Here is a 16,767-nt window from a genome sequence, read left to right on the forward strand (position 1 = left end):
CTCCAGTTTAACATGCATTTCCTCATCTGTCATCAGGACTATGACCTGTGCATTAACTGCTACAACACTAAGGGCCACGAGCACCAGATGGTGAAGTGGGGCCTGGGTATCGATGATGACAGCAACAGTCAGAGCGGCGAGGCCTCAAAGAGTCCTCAGGAGAGTCGGCGCCTCAGCATCCAGCGCTGCATCCAGTCTCTGGTCCACGCCTGTCAGTGCAGGAACGCCAACTGCTCCCTCGCGTCCTGCCAGAAGATGAAGCGGGTGGTTCAGCACACTAAGGGCTGCAAGCGCAAGACCAATGGTGGATGCCCGGTGTGCAAGCAGCTGATTGCTTTATGCTGTTACCACGCCAAGCACTGTCAGGAGAACAAGTGTCCGGTTCCGTTCTGCCTCAATATCAAGCAGAAGCTTCGTCAGCAGCAGTTGCAGCACAGGCTGCAGCAGGCCCAGATGATGCGCCGTAGAATGGCCACCATGGCTGGAAGAGGTATGCCGATGCCATCTCCACCTACCTCAGCTGCTCCAGAAACCCCCACGTCTGTGCAGCAACCTAACACGCCCCAGACTCCACAACCCATGCCTAACCACCCTCAGCAACAGCAACCACCACCAAACCCCGGCAACATGGGCCAAGGGTTCCCCAGCAACGGTCGCAGCAGTCAGCCCTCCACGCCTGTGCCGCAAGGTAAACCTGGCCCACAGTCATCGCCGCTGCATCAGCAGCTGTCCCCTATGCCTAACATGCCGCATCAGCAGCAGGCTCCTCCTCCTCAGCAGCCGCAGCAACAGCAGCAGCAGCTGCTGGCAGCAATGAAAGTGGCACAACAGATCGAGATGGCGGCAAAGGCAAAGCAGCAGCAGCAGCAGGGTTACGCCATGAACGGGATGCCCATGAACCAGTCACGCATGATGAACCCCATTCAGAACCAAATGCAGATGATGCCGGGTCCCCGGGGTCCCCAGGTGATGCAGACTGTGTCGCAGGGTCAGTGGGGTGTGGGAATGCAGAATGCCCAAGGCCATCAGCCACTGGTCCCTCCTCAGCAAGGCCCCATGGCCTCCCAGCAGGCTCAGGGAACCCCCATGTCTCAGCAGTCCCCACTCATGCAGAGGCCCATGATGCCACAGCAGTCGGGTCCCCAAATGCCTGGGGTCATGCCTCCTCAGGGGCCCCCCCAACAGGGAATGACACCGCAGCAGCAGCCAAACATGCCCCGGGTAATGCCTGGAAATATTACGCCAAGTGCCGTGCAGGAACTACTGCACACCCTCAAGTCTCCGAGCTCCCCACAGCAACAGCAGCAGGTGCTGACCATCCTTAAGTCCAATCCCCACCTCATGGCGGCTTTCATCAAACAGAGAGCGGCCAAGTACCAGGCCAGCCAGGCGGTGCCGCAGCAGCAGCAGCAACAGCAGCAGCAACAAGTCCAGCAGCAGCAACAGGTCCAGCAGCAGAACCCTCAGGTCCTGCTGGGCTCCCAGCCTGGGATGCAGGCCATGGCAGCTATGAACCAAATGCAGAGGACCGGGATGGCTCCGCAGCAGCAGCCTCCTCAGCTGGTGGGCCCTCAGGGTATGCCCCCCATGGGTCCTCAAGGCCAGCTGATGAATACGGCTCAAAACGGAAGCCCTCAGTACCACAGACAGCTGCTCCGAATGCAGCAGATGCAGCAGCAGGGGGCCATGCCTCAGGGTCACAGCCAGTTCCCCACCCAGCAGCAGGGGCCCCCAGGCTTCTCCCAGCTCCGCGCGCATCAGCAGATGGCTATGCAAGGGGGCTCCGGTCCAATGGGGTCGGTTCCTCCCATGTCGCAGATGGGCCAGCCCGGCATGGGTATGGAAGGGATCCCGAACCACCTCAAGCAGCGCATGCTTCAGCATCAGATGATGAAGCAGCAGATGGGTTCTCCTGGGCAGGCCAACCCGATGAGTCCTCAACCTCATCTGCTGCAGGGCCAAGGCCAGACCGCAGCTCATCTATCTGGTCAGACCATGGCCAACACCCTGGGAAACCAGGTCCGCTCCCCGGCTCCGGTGCAGTCGCCCCGGCCGCCTTCCCAACAAGCCCCCCATTCCGGTTCCTCCCCACGGATACAACCCCAGCCTTCGCCGCAGCACGGGGCTCTCCACTCCAGCTCCCCTCACCCAAGCCTCGGCCCCATGTCAGGCTCTATGGACCAGGGACACATGGGAACGCCTGAGCAAAGCGCAATGCTCCCACAGCTGAACACACCAAACCGAGGAGGGCTGAGCAACGACATGAACATGGTGGGCGACACAACAGGAGACACGCTAGAGAGGTTTGTTGAAGGATTGTAGCATTTTGAGGCAGAAGAAAGGCCTGCTCCAGTTTTCCACTGAGATTTTTTTTTCTATTTACTGATTTTAGAAAAAGTCTTTGGAGGCCTACGGACTGTGAACTTTCCTTACACCACAAACTCATTTTTCTGAAAACAGAGTGATTTAATAATTGCTGTTGAAAAGAAAACAAAGACAAAGAATATATTTTTGGTTCAGACCAGCATTGTAAGAATTCGCCCTGGTCTTTGCTGGTTTATTTTATTTTTCTTTTGATTTTCAATTGACTTTTTTAAAAAAAATCTGAAAACAACAACAAAAAAATATCCTTATTTTGTACCTTTGCAGATGAATATTGTATTTGTGTTGCGAAGTCTGTAAAGTTGTCTGTGAAGTTTTTCGCCAGTTTCTCAGTTTTTCCTGTTCCTGGCTAATTTATTCTAATATGCCATTTTTTTTCAAAAGGACTGCCTTTAGGAAAGCCTTAATTTCTTTCCTGTTTGCAGAGTCTAAAGGAGATTAACGTATTTGTATAGATCTAGGATACCTATTGCACACACAAACACAACATGCTGGTGAAAGAGAAGCTTGCATTGAAACTTGTTGTTCACAGGTGCCAGAATGTTCTTTTTACCTGGCCCGATCCCAGCGATTGTCTTGCAGATTTTCAAACCTTGCTTTTGTCTGTTCTTTATTCTAAAGAAATTGTCATTAAGTACTGAAGCTGTTTTGCCTGTGGTGGGAAATATGTAATTGTTTGACTGCTGATTTGTGTTCGGAGAGTTTTGTGCAGCATTTTTCTCTCGCATTAAACTTGAATTGATGAGGAACTATTCTCTAATGTAAATCAAGCAGCTAGACAGTACTGTAAATATGCAGAAAATGAGAATGAAATCACTGTATAAACTGGTTCAAATGGCTCATTTCGTACTTATATACCTTATTGTTAAATAAACCTGTGTGCCACAGAATCTGTCTCTTAACCTATCACAACCAAACATTAAAAGTGTGTGAAAAAGCATTTTAGGAAGAAACTTGATTGTCTAGAGCTTTTAGAAATTGCTCTTCTGGTCCCATTCTTCATTTGTCTTCCACCTATCCAAGATCGAGTTGTAGGGCAACCAGTCCAAGTGGGAAACCCAGACATCATCCTTCTCAGCGACACTCTGGCACTTCCTGGAGGACACAAAGATCCTTCTACGTCCAAGTGGTCACAGAATCCTTACAGCTATTTCCACATCTGTCTGGGATGCTGCAGCCTGGGGTTCTGTAATGATTCTCTGCAGCTTAACCCTTCTTCCACTTTCTGGACCAACTACATAAACTGTTTTCACCCCGGCCAGATATCACCCTTTCCTCTGAAATATGAAAGTTCTCACTGGGTTTCAGATTCGTTTTGTAAATCTAGTTCATTTTGCATTGAGGGAGAGAAATACACTAAGAGTAATGACAGCATTTAAACATCACATGATGACAGGTTAAGATTTGATAAATGAACTGGTAAAGTAATATTTTACTTTTATAGGAACAATCCAGGAAACTATAGTTTTAAGTCTCAGATCTTAAACAGTTCCTGCATATTTTCAGGGAGCTGGGTTTCCCATTCCTGACCTGCAACTCTCAAATGAATTTACTCTCAAGATCATTCAGTGCTTCATAAACCTTTAAGATTTTAAATTTAACATTTTACAAACAGTGAGCCAGTGTAGTAATTTCTTGGTTAGGACTGTAGGAGCACCATTTTGGATGAGAGTAAAGACATTATGTAAAGAAACCAGAGAAAATTAAAAGCGTACACCAATATCAGGCTTGTTTTGACAGGAAACCCTTAATTCTTGCATTATTTTTTAAAGAATTGGTAGTCAGTTTTGGTTTTTATCTTTGTGGGTGTTGAAATCTAGTCTATTAGTGTCGAGGTATGTTGAAAAGTATTTGATCTCATGACTTTACCGGTGCTGATCCTCTAGTCTTGGATTTTTGAAACCAAAAACAATGTCTTCCCTTCTCAAGCTGGAGGAAATTTATTGATGTTATGAACACTACCACTAAGATCATAGTAGTTTTATCTCATCAGGATAAAGATATTAATCATCGTAATTGGAGCAGTGGGGGGATATAAATACTGAATAAAAGCGGTACGACATTGGAGCTTTGAGAAACCCCTGAGATTTAGAGTTGTCAAATGGTATACAGTCGGTGCCATCTGCCAAATGAGACCTGGAATTATATATGTAAATCTCTTAAATAAATCAATTTTACAGCACGGCGACTCAGGTAGGTGCAATTATTTTACCTGGTTATCCGTAGGTAGTGATAGGACCATTATGTAACCTTTTGGACAAGCCTATTTTGGGCACAATTATATGCCAATTTTGTACAAATATTCGTGAAAGTGAGTTGGGGGAAACGGGATTCACACGGGGAAGTGCCTTTAATGTATCACCAAGCTGTTTTTATTGTCGGTGTAAGTGAAGAACAACGCCACTGGACTAGTATCCTTTAAAAGTTAACAGTAACTTCTCAAAATAAATGCAAAATAAAAAAATTGCCTTTAATGAAACACTTATTAAACCTACAGATGTTTGTAAATTTGTTTTCAAACAGAAATAATATAAAACCTTCCTTCTCCAATTCTCATCAGGCATATTTCTAGACACCCTGGTGATGTCATTTTCAAGCGCGGCCTCATCTTCGGTCTTCACCGGTCAGCGTGTGTCCCCCAGTCCGGTGACTTTTGGTCTCCACCTGCTTATTGATATCCGTCAATATGTCCCGCTGCCTCGGCCTGGCTCGCCTCTTGCTCGGCTCTTCTCACCGGACCAATTTACGGTTAACGTCTTGTGCGCGTGGACTGAGCACGCTAAATGTCTCGCGAGGTAGGTAGTATTATGTCAGGTAGCGCAGTTAGCTTAGTCTCCCTCCATCAGCTGGGAACTGCATGTTTTTACTAATAACCTTCAGCTAATGAGGTTAAATATTAGTTTTGTTCACTCGGAAATAAAAAAATGGGAAAAACAGACTGATTCAACTCTGTATATTTGAATGTTGTTGAATTATTTAATTCGCCAAGTAAACATCGATACATTCTAAGTTATATTTTTATTTTTAAATAACATGTTTTGTAGCTCATGACAATACAAAATAAAAAATATATTATTACACAATAAATAAAGTAAAAAAAGTATTTTTAAAATAGAGGTGTTATGTTTTAGACTAGGGCTGCACAGTGGCGCAGTTGGTAGCACTGTTGCCTTGTGGCAAGAAGGTCCTGGGTTCGATTCCCGGCCGGGGTCTTTCTGCGTGGAGTTTGCATGTTCTCCCTGTGCATGCGTGGGTTCAATCCGGGTACTCCGGGTACTCCGGCTTCCTCCCATAGTCCAAAAACATGTCAGGTCAATTGGTTTCTCTAAATTCTCCCTAGGTGTGAGTGTGTGTGTGAATGGTTGTTTGTCCTGTATGTCTCTGTGTTGCCCTGCGACAGACTGGCGACCTGTCCAGGGTGTACCCCGCCTCTCGCCCGGAACGTAGCTGGAGATGGGCACCAGCAACCCTCCCGACCCCATTAGGGACAAGGGTTAACAGAAAATGGATGGATGGATGTTTTAGACTACACAGTCACGAGTATGGCAAACTACAAAAGGTTAGCTGTAATAAAAATAGGCTTTTAACTGAGCTTGAGTGATGAGGATAACTGCAGCATCTCCATACTGCTTGTAAACATCTGTAAAATGTCCTGTTGGATGCTGCACTGAAACATCACTGACTGTGGCAAACATACGTATAGCTTACAAGATGTACTTTGTTTTGTTTTGCCTATAAAACAGCCACTGTCAGGACAGAACTATTGCATGTGAAAAAAGAACATCGCAATTGACACAATATTTGAAGAGACTGCCAAAACAGCAAAATGTATGTTTATATTTCTTGTGTATACTTTATACTGCAGCTTTCTTCCCTTGTGCACTTCCTGTCATTAGATCTCCAGGTTGGACAGCAGCAGAGGTGGAGCAGCCGGCCCACTGTGTGGAGGTCTCAGTGGTCCTCTCTGGGCTTCAACCAGCAGTCCTTCTACAGCACTCAGGAAGTGGAGAAAGAGCCAGAAGAAGAACCTCTACACACCATCATCACCGATACGGAGTCTGTAGAAGGTGCCTGAACAGCTGCAAAGTTATTCTTTCTCTCCTTCTTGAACTTCAAAGCTCATAAGCTCTGTGTCATTCTTTAAACAATTTTTCAGGTAGTTCCTCTAAACATGAATTTCAGGCAGAAACAAAGAAACTTCTGGACATTGTTGCCAGATCTTTGTACTCGGAGAAGGAGGTAAGAAGTTGTGAAGGACATTTCCTCCACTTTGCTCAAGTGTTGTCAGCACTCCTGTGTATCTATTTCCTATCTATTCATTCCACCAGGTTTTCATCAGGGAGTTGATCTCTAACGGGAGCGACGCCTTGGAAAAGCTGCGACACAAAATGATCACAGCTGGCGGGGAAACGGCTCCGATGGAAATCCACCTGCAGACTGATGGTGTTAAAGGAACCTTTACCATTCAGGTACCCACATCTAATGCCAGATGAGAATTATCTTGGCCTTTAAATGTATTGTTATTGCTTTTGTATGTGATTTAAATATTGTTGGATTTGTCCCAGCATTGTATGTTTTAGCATTACTAAGCTGTGGAATCTTGGCTTTATTTGAATTTTGACATTGTTTACGTTATTGATACGCAGCTGCTTCACGGCTTGTACAACCCGCAGTTATTTTCATTCACTAAAGGATTTGGAAGAGTTTTTTTTGTTTTGGATCTGTTATGAATAGACTTCCTGGTTAAATAAATAAAATAAAATAAATAAGCTGAAGGTGACCCAGAGCGCAACTGGAGCTTATACTTTAATGTGATAAAATTGCATCTGAAATGAAAATCGTAGTGTTTTGTAACACCCTGAAATGCATATAAAGCTCAATTATTATTATTAAGTCTTTTTGCATTCATCCTCTGAGAAGTAATCTAGAGCAGTCCAGTTATTGATGATGGTATAAGAAATAGTTGGTTTTTTAATATTCAGGTATGCATGAAAAAAATTCAGACATTATAGGTCAGAAAATTGATATTCACAGATTCCTACATTTTGAAAACCCCGGATGTTTCCCATTTACTTCTACAATTTTACTGTAGCATGAAAGACTGGAAATTATAAAGTATAAAGTTAACATATAGGAACATTTTAACCATTACAAATATTAAACACATGACAAACCACTCTGCTCTGTTGTTTGACTTCTCATATGTGCTGCCATCTGGTGGTGGTAGTGTGCTGCTGCATGTTGAATTAAACTTTTTAGTGAAAAATGTGTTTCTGTGATAGGACACAGGAGTTGGCATGAACAAAGAGGAGCTGGTGGCCAATCTGGGTACTATCGCCCGCTCTGGATCCAAGGTCAGTGCTCATGTTCAGCAAAGTGAACGCCAATGGTGGTCGTTATGGAGGCAAATGACTTTAAACGTTAATGTGACTGAGCTTTGGCTCTGTGTTTATATTAGCAAAGTTGAATTTGTCCTGTAACTGATGTGTTTACATCCTTCTCGTCATCTTCTCTCCCCTCTTCACTGCAGGCGTTTCTAGATGCCCTGCAGAACCAGGCAGAGGCCAGCAGCACCATCATCGGTCAGTTTGGTGTCGGCTTCTACTCCGCCTTCATGGTGGCTGACCATGTGGACGTCTTCTCCCGCTCTGCGGAGCCGGACGCTCCCGGATACAAGTGGTCCTCCGATGGGTGAGAGCACTGAAACCACGTTTATTCTGTTTTTATTTGTAAAACTGTTAAACTTCAAATGGACATTTTCACTTCCTCGTTCAGCTCTGGACTGTTTGAGATCGCTGAAGCCAGCGGCGTTCAACAGGGAACTAAAATTGTGCTGCACCTCAAAGACGACTGTAAGGAGTTTTCCTCTGAGGACAGAGTTAAAGGTAAAACTCAAACTGCACCATGATCTATTGAACCACAACTGTGTACAATAAAATTCATACAGCAACGCCATGATGTGTTTCAGAGGTTGTGACAAAGTACAGCAACTTTGTTAGTTTCTCCATCTTCCTGAACGGACGGAGGCTCAACACTCTGCAGGTGAGCCTCAGTCCTTCTGTTATCTTCAGTGTTTAACGCAAAACTTACAGAGCACACTCTGTAACCTTTTGACTGCTTTCAAAAGGATTTCTTGTTTGGGTTTTGTCCACCAGGCCTTGTGGATGATGGAGCCTAAAGAAATCAGTGACTGGCAGCACGAGGAGTTCTACCGCTACATCGCTCAGGCCTACGATAAGCCGCGCTACACGCTGCACTACCGCGCCGACGCGCCGCTCAACATCCGAAGCATCTTTTACGTCCCTGACGCGGTGAGGAGTGTTTGGTGAATTTTAGGTCAAGTTTAGGAATTTTAGTTAGGAAATGGTGAGGGAAAAAGTACGGTTATAGCTGATTTGATAAGGAAAATGTTTGAATGAAGTTTGGATCTTGTCTATGATCGTATAAAACTGGACTAATCCTCGTCCCGTCTGACAGAAACCCAGCATGTTTGACGTGAGCAGAGAGATGGGCTCCAGCGTGGCTCTGTACAGCAGGAAGGTCCTGATCCAGACCAAAGCCACCGACATCCTGCCCAAGTGGCTGCGCTTCCTTCGAGGTTCTGCGTCGTTCCGAACTTTTCCACCCGCTGGTCTACTGAGCTCTGCCTTTTAGTTCCATCTCACACTTCACATCAGGAATGTAACCATTTGTTTTTGCGGCTGTAGGTGTGGTGGACAGCGAAGACATCCCCCTGAACCTGAGCAGAGAACTGCTGCAGGAGAGCGCCCTCATCAGGTAGAGTGAAGTATTTTTCAATTCAAACCTTTTGTTTCTGATTGTGGCTCATTCTCACCTTGGGAATCTTTAGGTTTAAAGCATACAGTCCAGGTAGATTAATGTTGTGGAGCTTTACTGCATTCAAAAAATGTATGTTTATTGTCTTGTTGAAAATCTAATTTGTAAGATTGATATCAGGTTTCTACAAATCTGCCTCTCTAAGCTCCTTTGGTTCAGATTTTTATTTGCATTTTCTGGGATTTAAATATTTATTTAGATACAACTATTGCTAAAAGAAAAGAGTTTTAATGCTCTTCTCAAACCAGTGAATTTATTTTCTGGCCAGATATCTTGTCCCATATTGATCCATCAATGTTGGCCTTCCATCCATTCTTCCTCTCTGGTTTCTACCTGTTCTAGAAAAAAGTCTTATAACAGGACATTTTTCCAATGTTATAAATTGAATAATCTGCCAGTGGTACTTTAAAATTTTTTTTTCAATATTAATTAATTATTTACTTAAAATATGCTCCTATATCTTGCTCAAAAGTTACTTGGTAGCTTTGTCCTATGTAAAGTCAGATTTTTGCACTAGAAACTAGACAAAATACTTGGTAGGAGTTTGTGTTTTTGCAGTGTAAATATCATCTAGAGTAAATTCACTAACCTTCCTGTTAGTCAAAAAGGAGCTGAGAACTTTTGGAAATTTCCATCTGGAAAAGTTTGAAGCTGTGACCAGAGGTGTGTTTGGGAATCCTGGTGACCATATGTGCTGATGTGCATCTCCTCTTTCAGAAAGCTTCGAAATGTCCTGCAGCAGCGAGTGATCCGCTTCCTGCTGGACCAAAGCAAGAAGGACCCGGAGAAGTACAACAAGTTCTTTGAGGACTACGGGCTCTTCATGCGGGAGGGCATCGTTACCACCCAGGAACAGGACGTAAAGGTTCTGCATTAGATACGTTGCTCCCCGCACAGCAGGCTTTTAAGGAGCGTAGTCCTCACCAGCTGGTCTGTCGCTCTGCAGGAAGACATCGCCAAGCTGCTGAGGTTCGAGTCGTCCGCTTTGCCGGCCGGCCAGCAGACCAACCTGATGGAGTATGGATCCCGCATGAAGGCTGGCACACGCAACATCTACTACCTGTGTGCCCCCAACAGACATCTGGCTGAGCACTCGCCGTATTTTGAGGCCATGAAGAAGAAAGACATGGAGGTGGGAGACATAACGAGCGATTGAAAATGTTTTCATGCAGTGAGAGGCCAGATGAGGGTTAACTTGGTTATGCTCGCAGGTCCTGTTCTGCTATGAGCAGTTCGACGAGTTGACCCTGCTTCACCTCAGGGAGTTTGACAAGAAGAAGCTGATCTCGGTGGAGACGGACATCGTGGTGGATCACTACAAGGAGGAGAAGTTTGAGGACAGCAAGCCAGGTGAGCCCCACCTTCAGGTTGAGGTCGGGCGGAGCGGGTGGTGAGCTCTGTCACGGCTGTAACCCCGCCTTGTTCTCCACCGCAGCATCTGAGCGGCTGACGCAGGAGCAGGCGGACGAACTGATGGCCTGGATGAAGAACGCTCTGGGTCCCCGAGTCACAAACATAAAGGTAACCGCAGGAATGGTGTCAACATTAGGGAGCAAAGACTGAAAAGCTCCAAAAAAATCTCTTTCCATGAATATCAGATGTCTGGCATGTTATCATCTTACCACAAAATTAAACGGATTCTATTACAGTATTTATGTGAAGAAGAAGGAATATACATTTCTAGTTTGAAACAAAACTAGTGCTAATATTTTTGTTGGACCCCTCTTAGCTTTGTGTCCCTGTGGCATCACAGGCTTGTACAGCCGCCACTATGCATGATGGGAGCATGAAATTAGCAGCTGTTCAGTTCCCCCCCCCTAAACTTGTTGGTTTTTCCACTCATCTTCCAATTTTAATGATGCACCGAAGAGTTTTTAACCCAGATGTAGTCATTTCAGTGAACTCCTTTGATGATTTTCCTTGATGCGTCCCAGTGATGCTAAATGTAGACACTGTTGCAGGATGCTGTAGTGTCTAGAACTGAAATCATAATTCCACAAATGTCGTTTTTTTGTAACGCTCAGCTGACTCCTCGTCTCGACACTCATCCCGCCATGATCACAGTGCTGGAAATGGGCGCGGCCCGCCACTTCCTCCGAACCCAGCAGCTAGCGCGCACTGCTGAGGAGAGGGCCCAGATCCTGCAGCCCACCCTGGAGATCAACGCCGGGTAAAACACAGACTTCGCCGTTTTGTTCCTTTCAAAAGAAACAAGTAAGGACTTCTAACTATAATCCTCTCCTCACCTGTTAGACACGATCTGATCAAGAAGCTGCACTCACTGAAGGACACAAACTCTGAACTGGCTGGTTTGCTGCTGGAACAGGTACTGAATCTTGTTTCTGTCTAGTTTTAAACAAAATGTTAAACATCTACAGCTGTGCCTGATTACGAGACGTTAAACCGTCGCTCGTTTCAGATCTACGACAACGCCATGATTGCAGCCGGCCTGAACGACGACCCCCGGCCGATGATTTCACGCCTCAATGAGCTCCTGGCCAGAGCTCTGGAGAAACACTGACGGCTCGTCTCACTCCAGATGCCGAGTGAAGCATTCGCAGCACCAAGAAAGGCTGACCGAGGACAGTTCAGGAGAACAATACAGACTACTGTGGATGAATTTGTTGCTGCACAAATCAGAATGAAAACGTTTCTCCGTCTGGTTGTGGTGTTTGAGAAATTTCATCCATTTTGAGACGAACTTCTTGGTATATTTTTGATGGACTCGAATTCCGTTCATGTCTGACGTGTGAAAGTCAGTTTTAAAGTTTCCCCGTCTTGTTCTCAAATTTAAATCTCCAAACATTTCATAAACTACATTTAAGATTAGGGATGGCACCATCAGTTGCCAAATAAAGCTGTTTAACTATTAAAGTGGAAACTACAAATGCAGTGAAATAAATAAAAAAAAAAAAAAAGATAAACCCAGAAGTCTTGGAAAAACATAATTTTACTGCATTCAAACTGTCTCTGCTGTGACCATAAACACCACCAGAAACCCTATCCTGCATCTGGTCTTTCAGACACTGAAGTAGCTCTCAGCAGCGTTGGGGTCAGCGTCCCAGCGCTGTCAGTCCATCTAAAGCATCCCTGGGCCGTCACACCTACAGGAGCAGGCTTCGTTTCTCCTCGGTGAGCCGTTCCTCGGTTCTCACCTCCTGACTGGCAAACAGCATCAGATCCAGTCTGGAACGTCAGGACAGCTTGTCGATGTTGGCCAAGAAGCGCTGGGCCCACCACTCGTCCAGATCTATGGGCACAAAGCCTGGAAAGGAAGAAACAAGGATCTGATTCATCGGTCTAAAATAAAATCTAAGGACATAAGATTTGCTCCAAAAAAGATTCACAAAATCATGCTGTTCAGTATTGTGATTGGAATAAAAACTAAGTCAAAAAACTAATTTTTCATAGACTTTTATGCTGCTTTTACTGCCCTCTAGTGGTCGAAATCAGAAACTACGTAAGTTAACAAAACATGTCCACTATTAGAACATTATTTCATATTTAGATGTGAAAAATATTTAGCCAAAGGATTCCTCAATACTACTTTTGATGCAAGTATTATTTTTATTAAAACAAAGTCTTAAATACACAATTGATATGCTTTGCTATATAAAGTTAAAATGTGTCACTATTTTGCAGATTTCATTGTGATAACATAAAACTCATGTAAAATATCTTCTGCATAAACTTTGCCTGTTAACTGCAATGAGTTTCAAAACTGGATATTAAAATGTGTTTTGCCCTCTAGTGTTGATACGCTTATAAATAAAGCAATAAAAAATTTGACTTTAAAAAATGCAAGTGATTTAAATGAAATATTTTCTACAGGGCCACATTGAAAACACCTTTTGCAAATGCCTCTAATTTCTTCTTAAAACGATAAAAAGCAAAGCTCACTCTTCATTTGAATAATTTGTCTGTTGCATGTATTTGTAGCTGAACTGGTGGAAGAAGAGAAGCAGCTGTACTCACTGTCCATGTGTGGTCCAGCAGACGCTTCTTTGTAGTAAACCGCCGTCTGGGAGTCCTGCTCTCCTCGACCTTCCTCCGCCTGAGCCACCTCCTGCCAGGCTGAATGAAAGCAGCTCTCTTTAACAACCGCATGTCTAACAATTAGTGTTTAATGAAGAAATATGAAAACAGTTCTGCATCAAAGTGACACACTCACAGAGTTAGGGGGGGGAGCAAAGTCCACCAGAACAAAGGCCACTGCAGGGAAATGTTTGTGCTTTTAATCATTCAGAGTCTCAGCCATATGCAGTGTGACTGATTAAATCTAAGGGAGCTGCAGGGATTTACAACGGTATCAAACGCATAATCACAAACTTCAGTGCATTTCAATGAGATTTACATGATAGACCAGGTACCATGAAGTGATGGAAAAATTATACATTCTATAAAAAAAACAAAAAAAACCCCAGACAAATCTGAAAAAGATTCTTAGAAACTAAAATGATGAATATTTGGGAAACTTTCACCAATTCTTCTTTGCATCACAACTCAAGCTCAGGCAGGCTGAACACTGACTTTCTGAACTTTCAATTATTTCCAGAGATTAAAAATTGGACCAAGGTCTGGACTTTGACAGGGCCATTTCACAAACATTGTTGGTCATCCTGGGAAGGAAGACCAAATCTGCAGAGCACCGACTGTAGTCTTCCCCCCTGAACTCTGGATCTCTGCTGGTCCTCGTTCAACCTGTCAGTTTAGAAAGGCCCTGCCTCGGCATGTTTGTAATTGAGCCACACTTTTTTCTGACTGTTCTGCGAGATATTCAAAGCTTCAAATACTTTTTTTTTAATCATCCAATTCTGCTGTTTGTTTAGCATGTTCTCTAGGAAGCGCCTGCAGCTTTCACACAACAGGTGCATTTATGCTCAGATTAGATTTCACACAGGTGGACTCTATTGCAGGACTTCTGGAGGGAGTTTATTTGCTGGACTAAACGATAAACTATTTGTAATGGTCTATTATAACACACTGAAGCTTGTGGCTGTTGTGTGAAAAACTGAAAAGGTTTGATGGGAATGAAACGGCTGTATTTTTTTTTACAGAGCTGGCTCTACTTTACGGCCTTGTCCAATCAAACAGAAGGTTACTGGAGTTGTTTATGGGCTGCTGTGGCTGAGCTTCAATGCCAACAACTGGCAGGACGCAGAAAGCAAAAACAGCCGAGCCAAGCAAGGTTTCCTAGAGACACAGGGATTCTGTGAATGTAGGGAACAAAAACAAAACCAAAAAAAACAACCCCAGACTGTTTTGACCCAAACAAATTCTCTATCCTTCAAAGTCCAATTAGCTCATCTTGTGGGTTGAAATCAAAAGCTCCCCCCGCCTCCCTCAGCACTTCTGTCCTGAGGAGTGTGAAATGTGGGTGTGAGAGAGTTTCTCTGCTCTATCAGTGTCAGAGCAGCTGTTTGGGAGTCGCCTTGGGAGGAAGGGAAGGAGGTGTTTGATCCGTTGCCTTTAAAAAAAAAAACCCAAAACTGATAGTAGCCAAGTCATTCACAGAAACCAGCAGTGCAGAAAACGAAAAGCTCAGTTTAGCCTTCCTCACCCTCAGAGATGAACTTCACGTTTTCCTCGTGCTCCGGGGAGAAAGCCTCTTCATGCCTGCTGTCTGTGGGGAGCGCCAGAGCGGGAAGATGGTGCTTCTTCCCGTTCAGACGGTTGAAAACTATCTTGGGTGCAGAAAGGCTGACAAGTGGAAAGAGAATTCAGAGATTTTGTTAATTCTCACTGTATGAAAGAAAAAAGAAAAAAAAAAAGTTGCCCTTTGAACCTAAACTCAAGCACGCTTGACTCAGTAGAAGTCTGATTGCAACAGCTGAATGAGAGAGGGAGCATGTGCTGCCAAGGTCACACTCAAACACACTCAGGGTCGTGTCTGCTGCCTCAAAGTCATCATGGTAACAACAGGCAGAGAGTTAAGGTGTGTTCTGGATTAAAGAGATTTAAACTGCTGCACTCACATTCATTGAGCACACTGGAACAGGCAGAAAGTTGCTCGGGTTTAGGAAGAAGGTGAACGAAAAACACCCCTCACATTTCTGACAACTTGAAGGTTCCCTCTAATTTTAAATGAGTTTAAAGAATCGGTTTACTCACTCCGGCATGTTCCAGGACGTCTGTTTGTGCTTGAAGTCATTTATTTTGCTCTCCAGCTGCTGAGTGGGTCCTGCGGAAACGATTAAAAACACCGATGCGTATCTGGAAAGTGAAGGTGGGAGGGAGCTGAAAGTTAGGAGACTCACCTGTTCTCCTCTGCGTGACCAGTTTGCTTGGACCTCTTGTGATTGTGTACATCATGCGGGAGGAAATCCACCTGCGCTGCTCACAGTAATTTTTGTTTCACGCCTTTAAGGTGAACACATTCTTCTGAAATTTGAGGGGGGGAAAACAAACAAACAAAAAAAAAACTCCGGGGATGTAGGTCAGGCAGGCAGGCAGAATTTCACACGCTGGCTGCAGAGTGGCTAAACTGTTTTGTAATCTCATGAAAGTGAGCGGTGCGCCGCGCAGCTCCTCTGTGCGTAAAGACACCAACCGCCGTGACGCATCTCCGGATCCCACGTCCCTTCCCTCTGATTCCGCTTCACCTGCAGACGCGATTCCGAACCGTTTGTTTCTGATGAGTTTTGTCCTGTCACAATGTCACACAAACACACGCAGCGGCAGTCATTCACTCTGGACGCATCTTGCCGACGTCCCCTACACGCCTCCTTTAACGCCTTAAAGAGACAGCGTCCCCTTTTTACGCCTTTTCCCTGCAGCCACTATTTTAGGAGGGGGAAAAAACCGAATATCACCGATTAATAACAACTAAAGTAATGGAATGGATGATTATCTGGTTTAGTTTGTGCATAGAAAAAAGAAAACATTTCTTCAACGCTCCCACCTACCAACAGCCTCTGTTTATATTACACCCCCCCCCCACACACACACAAGCTGATAACTGTTTACATTTTACTACAGTATAATTATCGGTAACTTTTATTTGGACAGATTTTCATTAGTAAATTTCTGAGTAAAAATTCAGAAGGTTTAACATCAAAGCAGGATTTTAAACATTTAACTTACCCTACACGTCCGTCACCAAATATTTAAATATAAATGAAACAAATTTCATTTTAAGACTCAAATGATGTAATATACAATGATAAGAAAAAGTACTTGCCCCCGTTCAGATGTTTTTATTTTTAACAAACATGTTTTAGAATGAACACAAATTTTGTTTAATAATTCATTGCTCAATAAACAATTTCTTTGATTACGGACGTAAAGCTGTCCAAACTAACTTGGTACTGCGGTACAGTCCCTTGTGTTAATCATAAATTAACAATGATTGACCGAATTCTTTGGTTTAAATTCAAGAGTCAAACTAACCCCTGATTACTGCCAGACTCACAGAAGCATGAAATTACTTCAATGGAACCAGTCTTAAAATTTCTTCAAAGTACAGAGGGGAACAAACTGCTTCCACACTCATACAAAATCCCACTTCCTGCTATGGCAAACACTCATCTGTACCTAATAAGTTGAACA

At 44.3% G+C, this 16,767-nt stretch overlaps 3 protein-coding genes across 9 annotated transcripts in view; 2 read left to right on the plus strand and 1 right to left on the minus strand.

The window, feature by feature from the left end:
• crebbpb (CREB binding lysine acetyltransferase b) overlaps positions 1-3,272 on the plus strand; it is a 41,202-nt gene extending 37,930 nt beyond the window's left edge. For all 7 annotated transcript variants that reach the window (XM_028042483.1, XM_028042488.1, XM_028042485.1 and 4 more), the window contains exon 31: positions 37-3,272. In XM_028042483.1, the coding sequence (XP_027898284.1) occupies positions 37-2,322 (2,286 nt within the window). In that variant the 3' untranslated portion in view covers positions 2,323-3,272. The remainder of the gene's footprint in view (positions 1-36) is intronic.
• A 1,693-nt stretch (positions 3,273-4,965) lies between these two features.
• On the plus strand, positions 4,966-12,811 carry trap1 (TNF receptor-associated protein 1). The gene is made up of 18 exons (XM_028042592.1): positions 4,966-5,177; positions 6,279-6,449; positions 6,539-6,621; positions 6,711-6,851; positions 7,665-7,736; positions 7,913-8,073; positions 8,158-8,267; positions 8,351-8,424; positions 8,538-8,693; positions 8,860-8,980; positions 9,090-9,159; positions 9,937-10,084; positions 10,166-10,351; positions 10,431-10,569; positions 10,655-10,740; positions 11,244-11,389; positions 11,473-11,545; positions 11,639-12,811. Exons 1-18 carry the CDS (start codon positions 5,069-5,071, stop codon positions 11,738-11,740), a joined length of 2,148 nt encoding a protein of 715 aa, XP_027898393.1. The 5' UTR covers positions 4,966-5,068; the 3' UTR covers positions 11,741-12,811.
• LOC114160147 (MAPK regulated corepressor interacting protein 2-like) lies at positions 12,152-15,941 on the minus strand. The gene is made up of 5 exons (XM_028042593.1): positions 15,477-15,941; positions 15,331-15,400; positions 14,780-14,919; positions 13,195-13,293; positions 12,152-12,484 (listed from the first exon to the last, which is right to left on the minus strand). Exons 1-5 carry the CDS (start codon positions 15,529-15,531, stop codon positions 12,414-12,416), a joined length of 435 nt encoding a protein of 144 aa, XP_027898394.1. The 5' UTR covers positions 15,532-15,941; the 3' UTR covers positions 12,152-12,413.
• Positions 15,942-16,767: the final 826 nt, after the last annotated feature.

Source organism: Xiphophorus couchianus, chromosome 16 (assembly GCF_001444195.1).
Source record: "Xiphophorus couchianus chromosome 16, X_couchianus-1.0, whole genome shotgun sequence".
Lineage (NCBI taxonomy): Eukaryota > Metazoa > Chordata > Actinopteri > Cyprinodontiformes > Poeciliidae > Xiphophorus > Xiphophorus couchianus.